This window comes from Ursus maritimus, unplaced genomic scaffold (genome assembly GCF_017311325.1).
Source record: "Ursus maritimus isolate PB19 unplaced genomic scaffold, ASM1731132v1 scaffold_7, whole genome shotgun sequence".
NCBI classification, from domain to species: Eukaryota; Metazoa; Chordata; class Mammalia; order Carnivora; family Ursidae; genus Ursus; species Ursus maritimus.
In genome coordinates this window covers 41458079-41479731 of record NW_024426885.1, presented here as the reverse complement: position 1 = coordinate 41479731, position 21653 = coordinate 41458079, and the positions used below count along the sequence as shown (strand labels likewise).

Sequence of the window (21653 nt, the reverse complement as noted above, 5' to 3'; positions counted from 1 at the left end):
CACAGCCACAGAAAACAAAACTGTAAAATTAAAAAAAAAAATTGGGTCAGCTACATAAAAATAAAACTATACTATGTGGCAGAACCACGATAAACTGAATACAAACAGGGAAAGATATTGGCATCTCATATTACAGAGAGCTGATTTCTCAAATATAGAGAGCTTTTGTAAATCGAAAGAAAAAAAACCTTAGTTCAGTGGGAAAATGAATATTTACCTAAAACGAAATACTTAGAGCTCTTAAAAGCAAAATAAAAAGATGACTCAAGAATACTCACAATATGAAAAATATAAATTAAAATCACGCTGAGATACTGTTTTTCACCTGTTATACTGGCAAAAATTCTTAGATAGAGAGGCAGGTTGAGCATGCTTACTGTTGCTGCCTCCAGGAAAAAAGCAATAGAGAGTTTTTGACTTCTTTGTCCAGCTAGGACGAGGAGAAAGGCGATAACAGCAAAAAACTTCGGAACTTGTGAAGCTTTTGGATGAATAGTAAGTGACTTTGCAGACCGAAAAACTCAGACCCCTAGGCTAGAATTTTGAGAAAGTAAAAAAGCAACCAGTTTATATCATAGAATTCTCCAAGAAGCTCAGGAATTGGCGGTACCAGTTATCTCTGGAAGTAAGGTTGAGAGTGGCACTAAAACCAAGAGGATTGCTTGAAAGTCTAATTTTAGAAAGTCAGATGCTGTGTGCGTTATGCAATACTGCATGAAGAAATCACTCCCAAACACAGTGGCTTGAAACAGCAATTATTACCTCTAACTGTGGGTCAGAAATTCAGGAGTGAGTGGCTGGGTGTCAGGATCTTTCATAACATCCAGCCAGACGTCACCAGAGGCTGTGCTCGCCTGAAGGCTTGACTGGAGCTTGCAGATCACCTTCCAGGATAAAGGTAGCTCACTTCTATAGCTCACAAATTGGCGGGAAGCTGTAGTTTCTCTGATGTGAGCTCTCTGCAGAGCTGCGTTGAGTGTCATTGCGGCATGAAGCCTGGCTTTTTCCTCCTATAGTGAGTGATCCAGGAGATCAAAGTGGAAGCCCCAAAGCTATATACGATCTAGACTTGAAAGTCACACCGTCACTTCTGCCACATTCTGTTGGTCACACAGGTCAGCCCTACTGTGTTGGGGAACTAAACAAGGACATGCGTACCAGGAGGTGAGGGTCGTTCTGGGCCATCTTGGATGGCAAGTACCACAGATGTTGAGATTCACTACTCCTGTTCCGACAGTCACTTCCCCAGCATCTCCCTAACAGAAGGCTGGGCGTGTATTCTCTGGAAAGAACAAACATATTAGCTGCGGCATCCATCATTGAGGGTGAGGTAGTACCCTGAAAACATGGAGGTGACGTGAACAATTCCATGCTGTTTGGTGGGCCCCTCAGCTATCCCAGAACCCTTCATCCAGGCTTGTTCAAATAACACCAGAAGAATCTTCTTGGGGAAATCCATCCAGCCCAAGAGGAAAGACCTAAGCATACTGACCCCAGGGGGCCCAATGAAATGGCCCAGGCAGTTATCTTACAGTGAAGCCGGTAATCAGTAAGCCCCACTCGCATACTAATAGCTGCCAGTCAGGCAGTGAAAGACACTAATCCCCGGAAAACAGGAGACACATGAAGTGAGCCTTATGATTGCCCACCTTACTGCCCAGAGAGGGTTTCTAGCTGTAGAACACAGAAGGGACCCAGGTGTAGCCCAGAAGGCTCTTACTCCAGGAGATGTAGCTGAGTCTGGGGTACGAATAGCAGTTATAGTTCATAAGACAGAGGACTGGAGAGGAGAGTGCTTCACAGGGAGAGAACTCTGGATATCTGCACAAGGTTCCCATCACATATTCAGCTGCATCTTGATCAGCACGTGCTAATGAGGAAACTACCCAAGGATGGGAAAGAAAAAAAAAACATTGTTCGATGCTCACACAGTTCTGGCAATAGTGTCTGTTCCCACCAGCGTGAGACTTGAAAACCTCATAATTCACAGGGCTTTGGTTAGAGTACTCAGAGGGGTCTTGCTTCAGTATTGGAAATAATTAGCCCTAGATTAAACATGACACTGGTCCCACCTCAAAAAGATTGTCTTGTTTCCAAATAGCTGCATCTTAGAACATAGTTCAAGAATATTTAGAGGGATACAAAAATACCCAGCACCCAAAATGTAAAATTCACAATGTCTATCATCCAATCAGCAATCACCAGGCGTGCAAAAATACAACCAATACAACCAAAAATGAAGAATCAAAAACACCAACCCAGAACTGATCTAGATTTTAGAATTAGTAGACGGGCATTAAAATAGTTATTATAACTGTATTTTTTATGTTCTAAAAAGTGAAATTGAGACATAAAAGATATAAAAAAAGACCCAAATCACACTTCAGGAAATGAAATATGTACTATCTGAGATGAAACGTACACTGGATGAGATTAATGGCAGATTAGATACTGTAGAAGGAAATAGGATTAGACATGAAGACATTGCAATAAAAACTAAACAGAGTGCCTGGGTAGCTCATTCAGGTGGGCATCTGCCTTCAGCTCAGGTCATGATCTTGGGGTTCTAGGATCGAACCCTGCATCAGGCTCCCTGCTCGATGGGGAATCTGCTTCTCCTTCTCCCTCTGCTTGTACGCTCGCTTTCTCTCTCTCTCTCTGCCAAATAAATAAAATCTTTAAAAAAAAATAGATGAATACAGAGCTTGGATAAAATTTAAAAAGTTCTTAAAGTGTTATAAGGGTGTGGATGAGAGTGTGGGGAAGATGGGCTGTCCTATAACGGTGGAGGGTTTGTAACTGGTATAACCTTCAAGGAGGATGTCAGTAGAGCATTCCGTCAAAATTCCAAATTCAGTTCTAACTTCTAGCAATTTGTATACAGATATGCCAGAAACTTTTTTCATTTTACTCTTACATGATATAAGACTAGAAACAGTGTAAATGTTGCTGGTGAAGGGATGGTTAACTGCCAGACAGTGGAATACTGTTCCGCCATGAAAGAAAAAGGAAGGGCTCTTTATGTACTGCTGTGCAGTGAGCTCCCAGAGAGATTGCTAAGTGAAAAAGCAAGATGCAGGACGGTATGTATGGTATACTACCATTTCTGGAAGAAAAAAACAGAAGAGGTGAACAGCAGTGTATATATTTTTATCTAAATAGACATAAATGCTCTCCTGAAGATTACCAAAGAAATTGTGGAAATAGTTCCAGTTCCAGATTTTTTCCAGTTCCTCCTGGATGGTGTAGGGTTAGGGCAGGAGGAAGATTTTTCACTGCACATCCTTTTGTGCCTTTTGAATTTTAAACCATTTGAGTCAATTATGCATAGAAGGTTTTTAAAATAAAATTCAAAAATGGCTAAGTGTGTTGGGCTGTCCATAGAGAAAACAAATCTGACTTGATGTTTTCCGTAATTTCCATCCTTTACTATAAGTGCCAAAAGATTAAAGGACTAAAAGAGAGAATCAGAATTTTAACACCTTTAAAATGTGCTAATGACATTAGGGTTGAGAAGATAGTCTTAAACAAGGCACAAAAGCATGTATCGAAAAGGGGGGAAATTGTTAATAAAATTAATAAGTTTAAAAATTTATTTAAATTAAATTAAAAATTAATAAGTTTAATTTGACAGTGTTAAAAACAAAAAACCACCCATAAATGGAATGACAGGATACTGACAGACTGAGAGAAGATTCTTGCAGCATAATTATCAAAGATTTAGCATCCAGATTATATAAGGAACTCCTGATGAATCAATGAGAAAAAAAGATAAAATATCCCTGTTGAATAGCATGAATAGGCACTTCACAGAATAGGCAAAAAATATGAGGAGCAGTTCACAGAAAAAAAGGAACTATAGGAAAAAATGTGAACTTTCTTAAAGTCTGGGGAAAATGAGTCTTTCATATCCATCAGGTTGGTAACAGCCTAAAAATGTGCTAGCTCCAAGTTAGCACTAGACTATGGGGAAATGCACATTGTGATATTATGCTTTATAATACATTATAAAATATTGCAGTATTATATATAGTGTAATATATAGTATGGTATGATATATAGTATAGTATAGTATAATATAAATAGTAATAGTATAGTATAATATAAAATATTGTACTATGTTATATATTGTATTAATTATAATTATATTAATATATTTATAATAGTATTATAAAGTATCATATATAAATATTTTATAGCATATTATTATTATTATACTTTATAAATTATTCCACTTTGGGGAGCAATTTGTGATATCACTAAAATTGAAAGTGTGTGTACCTTCGAGAAATTCTTACACTCCTGCACAAGAGACTGGCACAAAATATTTTTTGCATTACTATTTGTATTAACAGACTTTTTGGAATTAACAAATAGGACCATCAGAGTGAATGTGGTAAACTCCTAACAAGAACCCGAGGTACCATTTAAATCATTTCCTTGGCTCCCAGACCCAGGCCTCTAGGTTTGGATCTCAGCTTCACCACTTGGGTGTCTGACTTGGAACAAATGATGAATCTCTCGGCCATGGTTTCCTCGTCTGTAAAGTAGGAGCAATAGTATTCACCTCTTAGGAGTTTTGTGAAGATGAAGGGAGTCCTAGAACAATGCCTGACACACTCAGCATCAATAAAATGAGTACTGTTTTTAAACATATATGAGCATGGATAAATACATAAAACACAAGTTGTTTTTATTTTAAGGAAGATGTCAAGAAGTAATACAGCATATGCCGCTCGAGTCAGCTTGTTTACAGAGAAAGTGTTGTTTATGAATACATGCAAATAGGAAGGACATAACCACCTTTCAGGATAGTGTTTGTTTCTGAGGAATAAAGAAAGGAAATGGAATTATCAGGGAAATGGCAGGACCTTCAAATATTTCTAATGTTTAGGTCTTTAAAATAAATATAATGTTAATATTTATTCAGTTACTGGTCTACGTGTGGGTGGCAGTTAAATCTCTACTTTCCTGTATGTTTGAAATATTTCGTAATTTGAAATTGTAAAAAGAGAACCTTCAGAACTGTCAGAATGAGTTCAGAGAACTTGATTTCTTTGCATAAACTCCTTTTCCCTTTTTTAAAATGGAACTATATTCATTATTCATTTGATACAACAAAATTCAAAATACTGTCAAATTCAAATGGGAATGCTTATTTAAAGTAGAAGGTGAGTACTGCAATATCCCTGGAAATAACTATTATTTACAGCTTGTTACATATTTCTTCTGATCTTTTTAGATATATGTAGGTATATATAATTTTTAAAAATTGTATAGCTGGGATCACACTCTGCATGCTGTTTTTTAATGTTTTTTTTTTTTTCCACTAGCCAATGCACTGTGGACAGCTTTCCATTTTTACATATACATAGAACTCGACCTCATAAACTCCATTCTTGGACATTACTTTCACAGAGGAGATCTCATCCTGTAAGACTAATTTGGATGTGATCCTATCTGAAGGAAGGATGATGGTGTCGACAACCTCAAGATTTACCCTAGAATTTTGTAGTTTTGGAATTTTAACGTAGGTTATTTTCTGCTTTTTTAAAAGACATTATTGCAAGAGCATCTCAAGCAGACGTCGTTACAATCGTGATTTGGAACAAGATGAAGCATTTATTCCAGTTGGAGAATCATTAAAAGACCTCATTGACCAGTCACAGAGTTCTGGTAGTGGATCCGGACTACCTTTATTGGTAAGATAAAAATGTCATATAAACGTACATGGTTTATTGGTACAGAGTGCGTCCTTGTATGATGGTAGGCAGTGTAATTGTTACAGATTAGGGAACATTACTAGACACCTTTTTTCTTCTTTCTTCTTTAGAAAGATGGCTGCAGTCATGCAAGAAGAAATTTTAAAAATAAGAACTATGAAACAAGAAAAATAGAATAGGCAGTAAGATAGAGACACAAGCAAAGTTAGGAAAGAAAATGGTCATGAAGTCTATGTGAGTGTGCTAGAGTTAGCTCACAAGTTTTGCTTTTAACAGCCAACTTGAAGAGGAGTCAGATATAAATTCCTTGCACCTAAGATTAAACTCATTGGTTGAGAGAAGTATAACTATTTCAAAGTAATAAATACTAGATAACCAGACATATTTTAATTGTTTAATTACATTTGTTTAAAGTAAATACATTGATCTCTAATTTTTAAATTTACTGAATTAAATAATTCTGTAATTGAATTGGAAAGGTAAAACTATCTTCCGTGTGCAGACAACATGATTATCTACAAAGAAAAATTTCAAGGATGATACCATAAAGCTACAGTAACCAGTAAGTGAGTTTATCAGGGTTGCAGAGTACAAGGTCACTATATAGGAATCGTTGGATTTAGGTGCACTGGCAATGAGCAGTTAGGAATTAAAGTGTTAAAACAGTATCATTTAAAATAGCTTCAAGAAACATCAAATATTTTAGAATAAGCTTCACAAAATTTATGTAAGACCCGTGCACTGAAAATTAGAAAACATTGCCAAGAGAAATTAACAGAGCCCTAAATAAGGAGAGATGTATATCCTGTTTGTGACTCAGTAGACTCGGTATTAAATTTTCAGTTATCCTCAGTTGACTTACAGTTTCCCTTCAATCTAAAATCAGAGTAAACATTTATAGAAATTGATAAACTGATCTGACATTTATATGGAAATTGCAAAGGATTTAGAAGAGCCAAAACACTTTTGAAAAAGAACAAAGAGGATTCACTACCTGATTTCTGGACCTACTGTAAAGCTCCAGTAATCAGCATAGTGTGGTCCCTAAGAATAAGGATAAATATATGTGTCAGTTGAAGAGAATAGAGGGTATAGAAATGGACACAAATATCACTTGATTTGGGTGCCAGAGTCACTCAGTGGGGGGAAGACAGTCTGTTCCACAAATGGTGCAGGGAAGATTGAGCATCCGTTTCCCTAAAAGTGTATCTCGACCCTTATCTCCAAATCCAAAATTACCTTGAAATGGACCATAGACTTCAGTGTAAAATGTAAAAGTTAAAGTCTAAAAACCTTTAAAAGAAAATGTTTTAGAAAATTGTTGTGACCTTGAGTTAATAAGCAAAGGTTTCTTAGGACACAAGCGGCATGAATCATTTTTTAAAATGATAAATTAGGCTTTCTCAAAATATGAAACTTTTCCTATTCAGAAGACACTTACGCAAAGGAAAAAATAAGTCACAAACTGGCAACACAGATCTAAAAGAATTTATGTGTGCGGAATATATGAAGAATGTTCACAATTCAGTAATAAGACAACCCAATTTTTAAAAAGGGACAAAAGATTTGAACCTCCCAAAAGAAGAGAAGAATGGCAGATAAGCACATGAAAAGGCAAGGAAATGCAAATTAAACATTAAAGCAAGATCTTGCATATCCACTAGTGTGACTGAGACCGAGAATATCACGTGCGGAAAAGAATGTAGATCAACCAGAAATCTCATACATTGCTGATTGAAATGAAAACATTTCAGGCACTTTGGGAAGCAGGTTGACAGTTGACTGAAAGGTTAAGCATATACTTTCTATACTGTGAAGCAGTTCTGCCACTAAGTATTTACCGAAGAGATCTGCAGACATGGCCCACACAAAGACCCGAACGCGAACATTCACAGCAGCTCTATTTGTAAGACATAAATTATCAACAACCCAAAAGCCCATCAGTTGGTAAATGGATAAACAGATCGTGGTATATTCTTACAGTGGAACATTACTCATCAATAAAAAAGAAACTGCTGATACAGGCAACAACAATACAGATGAATTTTGAAGTGTTATGCTAAGCGAAAGAAGCTAGACACAAAAGACTACATATTGTATGTTTTCATTTATGTGATATTCTGGAAAAGACTAAACTGTAGAGAAAGAAAACACCAGTGATGCCAGGGCCTGGGGGTGAGTGGGGAGGGGTTTGACTTTAAAGAGGCAAGACAGAACGTTCTTGGGTGATAGAAACGTTCTGTATCTTAATTGTGGTGTTGGTGGTTACATGACTGTATACACTTGTCAAAATGCTGTTCTCAAAAAGAGTGGATTTTACTGTATGTAACTTACACCTCAATAATCCTGACTTTAAAAATTATAAAAGGATTCTGAAATAAATGATACATAAAGTAAGTCCGTTTAGGTATGCACAAAATCTAATTTTTTAAAAAATATTTTATTTATTTATTTGACAGAGACAGCGAGAGAGGGAACACAAGCAGGGGCAGAGGGAGAGGGAGAAGCAAGCTTTCCTGCTGAGCAGGGAGCCCAATGTGGGGCTCGATCCCAGGACTCCGGGATCATGACCCGAGCTGAAGGCAGATGCCTAACGACTGAGCCACCCAGGCGCCCCAAAATCTAATTCATTTTAACTGCATTTCCAACCTGGATCTTAGGGTTCTTTTTAATTTAGAATGGCCACTAGTGCTTCTGAAAATGAAAGGTAGCAATTAATGTGCATCTTTGAGTCAACAAAAATTAATGAAAGCACTTACTATATTTCAAATATTCCCCTAAACAAATCCCTATATTCTGTGAGTAGGAAGGAATAGAATTCGAACAAATCTATATATAAGTAATAATACAATTATAATCGTGATATGGTCACCAGCTGAGAGGTCTGCGTGTGCTATGAAGGTGTTCCACAGAGAAATGACCCTCTTAAATAAAGGGAACTGCATGTGAAAAAAACTCTGAGACAGGCATGTGGATGAGGGAATTCTAAAAGCTGGAAGAAGGTGAATAAGAGGGGTGAGGGTGGGTCATGATAGCAAACGATGAGACTGGAGAGTCAGGCCGGGGCCACATCATGGAGGGTCTTACTGGCTCGAGTGGAAGATTTGTAACTGTCATTTAGATTTTGCTGCATATTAAAGCACCCCTAAGCTTAGTGGCTTGAAGCACCAAACATTACTCTCTCTCATGCCTCTGTGAGTCTGCTGGGCATTTCCTCTTCTGGACCTGCTCAGCCAGAGCTAGACGGTCTAGGTCACAGACACGGCCTGGGGCTGCCAGGGTTTTGTTCACTGGTCACAGAGTTCTCCAGAACAGCAAGAAAGGGCAAGCCCCAGAGCACACACACTTTTCAAGTCTCCACTTGTATCACATTTGCTATTGTTCCGTGGCCAAAAGCAGATCCTGTGGCTACGCCCAGAGTCGGCAGAGGAGACTACCCAAGGGTGTGTGGACTGGGACTGGGAGCAGAATTATGGTGACCATTTCTAAAAACAATCTGTCATGTTGACTAACCCGTTAGTGTGCAATTTCACAATATATTGTACATTGTTTCATCTTCTTTTAAATCCTTTGCAAATTCTTCCGTTGGGGTGGGTTGGTTGTACACCCGTCCTTTTTGACGGACAGGCTGTCGGACCACTTTCTCGGTCTGGGCAGGTTCTTTTCACAAGAACTCCACAAACGTTTTACTTTTTTCTGTGAAGGTTCAGCGAACTATTGCCAAACAGATTCAGATGGTTCGGCAAGTCGGTAAAGGCCGGTACGGAGAAGTGTGGATGGGTAAATGGCGTGGTGAGAAAGTGGCAGTCAAAGTGTTTTTTACCACTGAAGAAGCTAGCTGGTTTCGAGAAACGGAAATCTATCAAACTGTGCTGATGCGCCATGAAAACATACTCGGTGGGTACACGTGTGTTTCGGGCGATTCCGTGTTCGACAGGGTTAGTGGGGTGCAGTGGAAGCCTGCCCGCGGGCTTTGAAAGCATACGTGAATTCCATTATGTGTCTCTGGCTAAAGGAAGCCCAGGAGAATACACGGTTTAAACGCAAAACAGTCCTGAGTGCCCACCAACCGCTTTATTTACTGTCCAACTAGGGAAACAGTGGTGAGTTTCACATTGGAAGTGGTGCTGGCTTGTTGGACTTACTCGTAGAGTAACACAGCCCGAGTTTTTTACAGGCAGTTTAAGCAGTTTTCTAGTGTAACTTTAACTATATATGCCTTTGCCTTTTATAACTGAACCCCCCCCTTTCATTTACAAAATAGAAAAATAATTTAGGTATGATCTGATCGGTAGGGTGCAGAAGCTCCTCAAGCTTTCCTGACTTCTCCGCTACTGTTTCCCTACCCTTTAATTTAGAGAGTGCATAGCGCATTGCCACAAGTACTCCGGACACTTAACCGTTAGCTTCCTGAGGGCTGTCACACCAAATTACCGCAAACTGGGTGGCTTAAAACAACAGAAATTTATTTTCCCGGAGTTAGAGAAGCCAGAAGTTTAAAATGAGGGTGTCGGCAGAGCCGTGCTCCCTCAAGGCTCTAGAAGAGGCCCCTTCCTTACCTCCTCCCAGCTTCTGGTGACTGCCAGCAATTTTGGCACTTCCTTGGCACTTCTTGGCTTGGAGATAGCACTCGTACTGTCTGTTGTCACGTGGCCTTCTCCCCTGTATGTCCACGTTCCCCTCATCTTGTAAGGATACTGGTCATTGAATCAGGGCCCACCCTAGTCTAGTATGGCCTCCGCTGAACTTGGTTATATCTACAAAGACCCTGTTCCAAATAAGGTCACATATACAGGTACCAAGTGGACATGAATTAGTATGGGGTTGGGGGTGCGCACAATTCAACCCAGCACTCACTGACCTTCTTCTGAAGGGAAAGGGGACAAGAGAAGGAAAGGAGGCTGGTATCATGGCCCTGCTTGTCAGTGAGCCAGATGGAAAGGTGGTTGTGCTGGGGCTTGTTGGGCAAATGAAAGCTGGCTTAGGCACAAACTCGTGGTTGAACGTTTTATTATTTAATGTGTCCACTTTTCAATTTGAAATTGAGAGCTTTTCCACATTCCTCCTCCTTACAGATCTTCATGCATAGAGAATCATGGAGATGGATAGCATTTCCCCAGGTTATTTTCTGATATGTGATCTTTTTCTTAGTTATATGATTGTCATTTTCATGATTATCATTAAGCTTATTTTAAATATATTGCAGAAATGTAGAGTTATCTATGTAAATGGCAGGAAAGAATGGTACACATTCAAGAGATTTTGTTAGGCAAATTAAATTTTTATTATCTATGCACGATACCAAAGTTATTCTCAGTATCTTGAATGAGCATTCATTATTCTTCTTACCCATCACTGATAACTAACCCTTTAAACCCATTAATTGAACAGGTTTCATAGCAGCAGACATTAAAGGTACAGGCTCCTGGACTCAGCTCTATTTGATTACCGATTACCATGAAAACGGATCTCTCTATGATTTCCTGAAGTGCGCTACGCTAGACACCAGAGCCCTGCTCAAGTTGGCTTATTCAGCTGCCTGTGGTCTGTGCCATCTCCACACAGAAATTTATGGCACCCAAGGAAAGCCTGCGATTGCTCATCGAGACCTAAAAAGCAAAAACATCCTCATTAAGAGGAATGGAAGTTGCTGTATTGCTGACCTGGGCCTTGCCGTTAAATTCAACAGGTAAGCAGTTCTCTGCCAGCTGTTTGGAAATCATTGTAATCTCCGAAAGAGATCTGCCTGTTTGGATTCAGGATAGTGGAATTCCAAATGTGTTTGGACTTATCTGGTTATATAAATAAAGGGTTAGGATTTTTTTTGTCTTGGTGTTTTGCTTTTCTGGGTTTTGTTTTGTTTTGTTTTTTACAAAAATTACATCCTACTCTACATAATGCTTGATTTCCTGCTTTTTATTGTCTTAGACATCCTCCTGTTGCAATTCGTGTAGATCTGCCTCATTCTTTGTAACAGTGTTGATGCAGTTTTCCATTATGTGGATGTACTGTAATTTATTTCATCTACCACCCAACTGGTGGGCATTAAAGTTGTCTCTACTTTATTATTTTTAAAATGCTTTAATCCACATTGTATATTACCCATATGTAATGTCCTTGACTACTTGTGTAAGTGTTTGTTCGTGGTGGATTCCTAGAGAAGGGGCTAAACAGAGTATGTGCCTGTTAAAGTGTAGTGGAATTCTTCCTTTAGGAAGCGGTCGTCAGTTTACACTCCCATAAACGGTTAGAGGTATGCCATTTCTTCATCACCACTTGAAATTGTCGATATTCTTAAAACAGAATTATCAGATTTTTAGGAAACCATTGAAACTGTTTTAATATTGTTATAACTCGAGGCTACAGCAGCCAGTTTACATTTCAGAATTCATTTCAGGTTACAAAATTAAAGTACTAGTCCATAATGAAGCAAATGTTAAAATTTAAATCGTCTTCCCTAGTTGTTACAGTGTTCTGATCCTGTGGTGTTTACTGGCTCAAATCCTCATCAGGTACTGTTTAAGAAAATCTAAAATACGTTATGTGAATTCAGCTTCAGAGTAGTTTCCAGAACCCACCAGAATTGGGGGCCTAAGCAACAAAGCATTTATGTCTTCCAACTCTAACATTTAGTCCAAAAATTGAAAAACCAGTAAACATCATTTATTACTGATTGTCAATACGATTATTTAATCATGACTCACAACAGAACTAAGTTGCTTGGACCCGAAAAGAAAATGTAATCCTGTGTCACGAAGGCTGAGGTTATCACATGAGAACAGTAAAAGCAAATGATTCCTCTCAGTTTATATTTACATTTGCTTGTTCTGGGATGCATAATTATCTACTGCTCTTTCTCATATTCAGTACTGTCCTTTTTCCTAGAGAGGCACTGAACTTACTTGGTGACAAAACTTGAACTGATGTGAGGTGTCTATTGTCTTTATCCAGGATAATATGAATATTCATACTTAGCTTTTCACTGCAGACAGTAATGATTGTGATTGAGTGCTGCCCCGGACCCTGCTGGCGTGTTGTATAATATGTAACATATGTAACATATATTTCAAGGGTATATCACTTATCTAAAATGTGGAAAATGCTAAATTTTAAAACCTTATCTAGTCCCAAGGCATTCTGTTAAGGGAATGTTGAGATACAAGATTGGTAGGTACGTAGATTTTTATTTTATTTTATTTTTATATATTTGTGTGTGTGTACACATGCAGGGAAGAGTCTGACTTACAAAATGCGACAAAAAATACAAGATAAACTATTTTGTTCCTGGCCCTCAACCTGAACACTGTCTTCTGTTTCAGCGACACAAATGAAGTTGACGTACCCTTGAATACCAGGGTGGGTACCAAACGCTACATGGCTCCGGAAGTGCTAGACGAGAGCTTGAATAAAAACCACTTCCAGCCCTACATAATGGCGGACATCTATAGCTTTGGCCTGATCATTTGGGAAATGGCTCGTCGTTGTATCACAGGAGGTAAGACTTTACGTAGTGGGTTTCCGGTTATGTTTGTATCCTCATTATTCAAAAAAGTAACAACACCATTTATATAATTTAGATGTCGTATATGTCAGGGATCCCCAAGGCCACTCCCAGGTTCTGGGATTTCACTACAGGGACACACAAGCCTCAGCATATAGTTGTCCTCACAGCCAAGATTTATTACAGTGCAGGTATACAGATAAAATCAGCCAAGGGAAATGGTGCATGGAGCAAAGTTCAGAGGAAATCAGGCACAAGCTTCCAGAAGTCCTCTCCCAGTGGAGTCACACAGGATGTGCTTAAGTCCTCCAGCAGTGAGTTATGACAACATGTGAAATATTGTCATCTAGGAAAGTTCATTAGAGACCTAGTACCCAAAGATATTTTTAGAGGCTGGTCACATGGGCACCCTCCACCTAGCATGTACCAGAATTCCAAACTCCTAGAAAGAGAGCAGGTGTTCAGCATAAACCATACTGTTTGTACAAATAGTCTAGGCACACAGTGAGTGACCCTTATCATTTAGGGAAAGTTTTGAATGAGTGTGTAGGGAATTGTTTACCCAGCAAGTTCCCAGATACCGGCCCAGCGCCAACCCTGCAAGCAGGCCTTTTCAAAGGATAGCAGTCTCCAGCCTGCCGTGTTAACTCTTTTCTGCATATCATGTTGTGTTTCTACTGCAGAACGAAATAAGGCAAAACAAAAAACAAAAACCAGATTCATTAGTAAGAGCAATTACGTATATAAGTAATCAAATTAAAAATTGAAGGGGCGCCTGGGTGGCTGAGTTGGATACATGACCGACTTGGTTTCAGCTCAGGTCATGATCTCAAGGTTGGAAAATCAAGCCCGACATCTGGCTCTGTGCTGAGCATGGAGCCTGCTCAAGATTCTCCCTCTCCCTCTGCCCCTCCCCAGCTCGCTTGCTTGCTGTCTTGTGCACGTGTGCAAAAAGAAATTAATAAATAAAAAATTTGAAGGTAAATGAGTACTTCACCTTACTTTTCTTAAGGGATATAGATATGTCCACAGGTATGATGGGGACCCTGATGGAGGTAGAGAAAATAATTAGGCATAGAAATAGAGAAGAAAACACATCTCTTAAAAGTAGTCATTCACTCTATAGTTCTTGTCTTTATGTAGGAATCCTTTTTAATTCCCATAGTTCAATAAGAGGTGCTGAGTAAGCTGATATATTTTGTCCAGCCATTTTTGTGCCCATTGTGTTTTCTCACTTCCTACAGGGATAGTAGAAGAGTACCAGTTGCCATATTACAATATGGTGCCCAATGATCCATCATATGAAGATATGCGTGAGGTTGTGTGTGTCAAGCGTTTGCGGCCAATTGTGTCCAATCGATGGAACAGCGATGAAGTAAGTGGAGCTCCATCCCCTGAGGAAGTGACTGGTAAGTGTCGTCAAAGATCTTGATGTACTCACTGCATTCTCTTTACTTTGCAGTGTCTACGAGCAGTTCTGAAGCTCATGTCAGAATGCTGGGCCCACAATCCAGCCTCCAGACTTACAGCTCTGAGAATCAAGAAGACACTTGCCAAGATGGTTGAATCCCAGGATGTAAAGATTTGACAGTGAAACAGTCCTGAGGAGAAATTCTAGACTGCAAGAGCTGTTTTCACCCAAGGAACGGGTGGGATTAGAGTAGAATAAGGTTGCTAACTTGGTTCTCAGACTCTTCCCTCACTACACCTTCACAGGCTGCTAATATTAAACCTTTCAGTACTCTGTAGAATAACAAGCTGGGAACTTCTAAATACTTCGTTCTTTATATATGGACAGCTTTATTTGAAATGTGGTTTTTGATGCCTTTTTTTTTATTGGGTTTTTATGAACTTCATCAAGACTTCAATCCTGATTAATAAGTCTCCAAACTCTGGGTACTGAATTCCCTGTTCATAAAATGGTGCTTTCTGTGAAAGCCTTAAGAAGATAAATGAATTCGGCAGAGATGGAGAAATCACACTTTTGCCTTCTACCTGAGGAGAATTCATCTGTGTGTATTCCACCTTTGTAAACAGCATATGGATTATGGCCTGTTCGGGATACGACTTAGTTTATGGTAGTCTGTCATGCCTTGATATTGATACGTGTGTGTACACACACGCACACACCGGGATTCCTCTGCTGCCATTTGAATTCGAAGAAAATAATTTATGAATGCACAGGAAGATGTTGGTGGCTATTGGTTTTGTGCTTTAAAAATGCATTATCTGACCAAGATTCTCCAGTCACATAAAAGCCATTTATTTACCTTGCAAGTGAGCTAGCTTCTCTGCCAACTTTATTTTTTAACATAGAAGTTGATATAAAGGCCAAAAGAAGTTTAAAGTGTCTGTAAATTTGGACTGTTTTCCTTTCATCACCATCTTTTTCTTCCTTCCTCTCTCCCTCCCCTATATCTCCCCTCCCCCTCCCCCCCCTTCACTCTTCCCTCCCTTCCTTACCTTCCTTCTCTTTCTTTCTTTTTGGTAATTCTTAATTTTGTCATGAAAAGCATGTTATCCAAAGTTGGAACTTCCAATGCCATGAACCTTCTAAAGAAAACACTTTCTATCGAAGTGAATTACTAATTACTGCATTTGATAGCAATGTAAGTGCCTATAATCATGTTCTATATTCTTTATTCTCAGTAACTTTTAAAAGGGAAGTTATTTATATTTTGTGTGTAATATGCTTTATTTGCAAAACACCTCCTTTACAACCATATTTTATATATGTACATACATTCATACTGTGGAAACCAGCTCTCGTGTGTACCTCATATCCCATTCTTAAGGGAAGACAATTAAAAGATCATCAGAGAAAAATATTATAGAAGTAGAACTACTTATAAATTGTCAGAGTTAATGCATTCAAAGAAGTATATCATCAAATCTAGGACTTTGTTATTCAGGCATATACTTTCATTAAGATGCTGTCATCTCAATTTTTCTTTATGAAAGGATCCTCCAATTAGAAGTTTCTATTTCAGAGCCGATATAAGCTTATCAACAGCTGTTTGGGGCATTTAAATCATTTGAGATTTTTGGTTTTATGATTTCTGTTCTATAACTGGTGAAGACAATGAAGAGTCAGGCAAAAAAGCTCAGTATCTCCTCATTACCTGTATCTATGCCATATAGCTGTTATTCAATAAAATGCTACATATTTTATGGATGCCTTGTTATCCCAAGGAATAATTCTGATTTACTTAAACTTACGCTTCTCCAATGCCTTTTAAATATTGTCTTATCCTGAGCAAACAACTCATGGGTGCATAAAGTGAAATAGTTTTCTTTGAATGTAACATAAAATAAATGTGATTATATCACAACATAGTTAAAAATCTTTAATGGGGAGAAATCAGAGCATGTATCCATCCATTACCAAAAATCTGACTGTCATTTAAGGATGAAACTCTTACGTTTCACAAATTCATCAAACTTCACAAATTTGAAATCTTTAATAGTTTGACTAAGTTTAGTAATTTTCATCTAGCATAATTAAAGTTCGAAGTGTTCTTGAAAATAAGTAAATGTACATATTGATAGTACCCCATAACGTGTTCTTTCAGAATGTCCTCCACTATAGAGAGATTCTAATCCATGTTGCCTTGTGATTTAAGAACACTTCTGAGCTCTGATCTTAATCTAAGGTTAATCTTGCTTTATTTTTTATTGGCTAAACTATAAATCCTGAACATTATTTGTCATCTTAATAACAGAACATATGTAAAGAAAGGCAAACTCTATTCTTAGAAATGTTGAACTAATAGTGTGTGGAAGCCGACAGTTACAGATAGTATGTAAGTACAAGACCACTATATTGATTTTTTTAAATAAATCGATCTATTAAGAGTGGTATCAAGAATTAACTTTAGCAGTTTGTTCAATAAAAATATTTTCTAAGGTAGCATGTTCTTTAAAAAGCAAATGATGCCATATTTGAAATCCTAAAGTCCAAAAAATATCCATGAAATTTATTTTCTCCTCTCCTTACTCTCGCTGTTAAATTTCTAAGTTCATCTAGTAAGTGAAATATTTAAAGACTAAGAGGAAGTATTACGTAGTACCATATAGTTCATAATTTGTAAAAGCCTAGAAGCCATTGTTTGGTCCCACTTACAATTTAAGTATTTTAAAAGCGTGTGGCTTCTGTCTGTCATCCTTTTAAATAAGTAAAACATAAAAACAAGCAAAAACCAAAAGCTGCCTGAATACAGCAGAAGTTAGCCCTCAAAGAAAACTCCTTTTACTGAATTCCCTTTATACTGGTCGGTACCTCCAGAATTAAAGGCACAGCAGGACCTGCCTCAGTGCGTCCATTCTGAGCTTTCGGTGTGCTTTCTTTTGAACAAGTTTCTGAAGTAACAAAATTTGAATCTGATTTCTCTGGAAATGTTTTCACTAAAGATCTTTCAGTCAACGTTTTATGTTGCATTTCCAATGTCTAGAAGTGTCCCTAAACTTAGAAAGTGGCCTATAGTTTTTGAAAACTATGTTTTCCTAGAATGGGAAATGGGAATGGATTTTTAATTTATTCACTCTAAAATACTCAGTACCTTTTTCGTTCATATGCTTTTCTTCTGTTTAGAACAAAAATGTAATACAACTTCTAAAGAATCCTGTATCTCTTAAACTGTCCCAAGATCAAATTTGATAATAATTTATTCCAGGCAAGATTTTATAAATTAAATCACTTGTGTTTCTTTTCATACACGTTGTTTGGAAATGTTGCAAATATTGAAAATAGTCTCAACAGTAATACTAATTGATTTTTTAAAAAGGATTGTTGCAGCTCTTGTACTGTTTGAAGGGTAGTAGTTATTATTTGCTTGGGTCAGGTGTTAAAGTCGGGTAGCAGTTCATCATCTTGCCTCAGTGCTATTATGAGAGTCACAGTGAAAACCATAGAGAACTGACATGTTCATAAAAACCGAATTAAATCTCGGGCAGCAGCACACAAAGCCACATGTAATGATCACCCCATAAGGAAAGTATGTGAATACTGCTTTTGCAAAGGATTAAATATATTATTGTAATTTTAGCTTGTGCTCTGTACTATGCTTTCAGTGGAATTATTTAAGCCCTTTTAGTGACCGTTGTCCTTGCCCATTTAAAAACTAAAATGTAGTATATATTGTATAAAATGAAAATATCATTATAGCTTAATTAGGGAAGTTGTACATAGACATTGAAAGAAGGGTTAAAAACAAACAGTTTTATTATGCAATTGTAAAACACCAAAAATATAGATTCATCTTTGATATGTAACACACTAAATGTATTTTGTACAGCATCTGGTTTAAAAGGTGCCTTATTAAGTTTACCATTAATTGCTTTGTTCTATATATAGATTACATCCAGTGTATCATTTTTAAGTAAATAACCTTATTTTAGTATACTTTAGTGATGTGTTTTGTGATACTCGGACTGTATTGTGTATCAAAAGTCACCTGTCTGGTGAGATTTTATAACAGATAAGTTAGTACACACACGCGTCCCTGAGATGTGCACTTCGGCTGCCAGAGATGTGGTGCAGAACGCATGGCAGGTTAGTGACCCACAGTCTTTCCTTTGTGTAGGTAGAGCAGTTAAAAACCTATTACAGTGAAGGGTTATTTCCCTTAAAAAAAAAAAAAGTTCTAATTCTAAAAATATGTATTCATTGCAGAAATTTTGGAAAACATAGGAAAGAATAAAGCAGCAAATAAAATCACAATTCTATTGCCACATGTGTACCCCTATTTACACGTGAATGTTGCTTTTCAATCTTTTGTTTCTGCTGCATTTTTTTTACAAAATGATTGATATCATAGTATTCATTAATATCCACTGAAAATGTAACTTTAAAAAATTAACTACATAATATCCTACCAAGTAGATGAAATAATTTATTTTTGTAATTCCCTGTTAAATATTTGGGTTATTTCCATTGTTTTAAAAAATACAACGAATATATTGAACATCCTTGTACATAAATCTTTTAAATCATAAATTCATTCTCTTAGATTACATTCATAAAAGTGGGACTAGTGGCTATGAACTTTTAAAGGATTTTTTTTTTTAAAGATTTTATTTATTTATTCTACAGAGATAGAGACAGCGAGAGAGGGAACACAAGCAGGGGGAGTGGGAGAGGAAGAAGCAGGCTCATAGCGGAGGAGCCTGATGTGGGGCTCGATCCCATAACCCCGGGATCACGCCCTGAGCCGAAGGCAGACGCTTAACCGCTGTGCCACCCAGGCGCCCCTTAAAGGATTTTTTAAGATGAAAACCAGTCTAAGGTTCTGGGTAAGTGTGGCCGTATGATGTGGGCAGGGCATTACTTCCAACTTCCTTCTCTCTGCTAGCACAGCACCTGGTTTCTCATCCTGTAACTGGTTTCTATTACTTACAGTCATGGAATCCATTTATCCCGCTTTGTGAGAAGCTGCAACTTCAGGGCGGGAAGGCAGCTTTCCCTCTGTTCTGCAACAGTGTCCTCTCCCCTCCTGCCCTTAGTCTCACCCCCGATTGGAGCTGTTTCCGGTTGTTCGTCAGTCAGTCAGTCAGTGAACCTTGTGATGCCTCAGGCAGCTGGACCAGCTAAATCTCATAAAAGATTTGGGACTAGCTGAGGTCTCCCCCCAAATATGCATGTTTTGGGAGAGCTTGTTATGGTTCTTCACGGGAACCCCTGTCTAGTCCGTGTCAGATGGTTTCTTGAACCAGCAGCATGTAAAGAATGTAAACATGCAGCTTGGTGAAGAACCAGGGATCTCCTGGGCCTGTCAAATACTTGCTAGCTTTCCTTCTGTCTAAAAGGTTGACCCCAAACCTGGATCGATATATTCATTTTTCCTTCCCACCATAATCTGTTACTCTCACCGATTAGTTGGGATGGTGACAATTTCCAAGGTTTCTTTCCTAGTAGTAGTAGTACTAGTAGGGAAGACGTGAAGAAATGAGGACACTGTTCTTCCAGAATCATCGAATCTTGTAGGTAATTTCAGGCAGCTGCTAATTCAGTCATTAAGTCTTCATTCACTTGGAGAACTATCTCCCCGCTGCTGGGGCACGGACCATTTCTGGCACGAAAGTTAGATGCATTCTCCTGGAAAGCCTTGCTTCCGCCCTCGGAGCAGCACAGCCCTGACGAAGCGGACACGGCACACTGAAGGTGGCCAGTCGGTCGTGTAGAAAGAGGCCAGCTAGTGGCAGTGGCACCCTACTGGGCACGGGGAGTTAAAGACTGCGAGCTGACGGTAAAAGCAGAAATAGGCGAGTCACCCTAACGCTGGAAGTGAGGAGGAGGAGACTTAGTTCAAGTGCAAAGGTACACACGCAACTTAATGTCCGCTAGAAGCAGAGGCTGGGGCTGAAAGGTCCATCCGCAACTGCCCTTGGAGGTGGAGATTGTGATTCTCGTTTTTAGACGGAATACCTGTGGCCTACCTGTTACTCCTCTGAACTGTATCTTCTTGGCCTTTGTCCAATTGTGCTTTTACTCCGAGTGTCCCACGTATGCTCAGAACGAAGTTCAAGGTGATTCTAGATGCCCGGTGCTGCTTCCTCCCTCCATCTCACTTCTCATAACATCCTAACTTTTATGCAGGGAACCGGAAATGTTACCATTATTTGAAAGTCAGGAGTTGGTATAAAATGCTCAGGTTGGAAATATTTTCAGGCTAGAGGAAGGAAGAACTAGGGCCTTTGTTGTTGAGAGGGGAGCCATGTGTAAAGCGAAGCTGAGATCTGGCTGATGACTGAGGCTGGTGAAGCGCACCTGCTGCCCTGGTCTCTGTCGCTCTGCCGCGGGACTCAAATCCACGAAAACGTTGGAAGATGATGAAAAGAAAGAATTGAAAGGCTGTGGCAAACAAAGCTGCAACGGAAGGCATTTCAGTCAAACATTTAAAAATCAAAACTAAGTATTTGATTCTGTCTTCGTTCTTAGCTGGCACTAGCTGGAGATCGACTCTAACCGAAGATACTTGCAGCGTCCCTGTTGCCGGTAAGAAGTCTGACGTGTCTAATTCAGTCCTTTATGATATAACGTATTTTTTCATTCAAGAAACAGAATTTTCGGGGCCCCTGGATGGCACGGTCGGTTGAGCATCTGACTCTTGGTTTCAGCTCAGGTTGTGAGATCGAGCCCCACGTCGGGCTCTGTGCTCCCCACAGTCTGCTTCGGACTCTGTCCCTCTGCCCCCGCCCCCTCCCCACTTGTGCGCGCTCGTGCGAGGGCGCTCGCTCTCTCAAATAAATCCGAAAAACAAAATGGAATTTTCTCTCCGCTGTTTTGAAGTTTAAACTTGCCATGTCTAGATACATTCTTCATGTTAATACTGATTGGGTGCTTTTAAACTTTCCTTGGACGTGGGAGCTTCCACTATTTCTTTATTTCCTCCCTTCCTTTCTTTTACTTTACTCTTCCTAGAACTCCCATT

General features: G+C 38.8%; 1 protein-coding gene across 2 annotated transcripts in view; it reads left to right on the top strand.

The window, feature by feature from the left end:
* The window catches only part of BMPR1A (bone morphogenetic protein receptor type 1A), a 132932-nt gene extending 114309 nt beyond the window's left edge, over positions 1–18623 (top strand). For both annotated transcript variants that reach the window (XM_040623926.1, XM_008696139.2), the window contains exons 8-13: positions 5558–5702; positions 9428–9620; positions 11115–11412; positions 13043–13218; positions 14469–14599; positions 14687–18623. In XM_040623926.1, the coding sequence (XP_040479860.1) occupies positions 5558–5702; positions 9428–9620; positions 11115–11412; positions 13043–13218; positions 14469–14599; positions 14687–14812 (1069 nt within the window). In that variant the 3' untranslated portion in view covers positions 14813–18623. The remainder of the gene's footprint in view (positions 1–5557; positions 5703–9427; positions 9621–11114; positions 11413–13042; positions 13219–14468; positions 14600–14686) is intronic.
* Positions 18624–21653: the final 3030 nt, after the last annotated feature.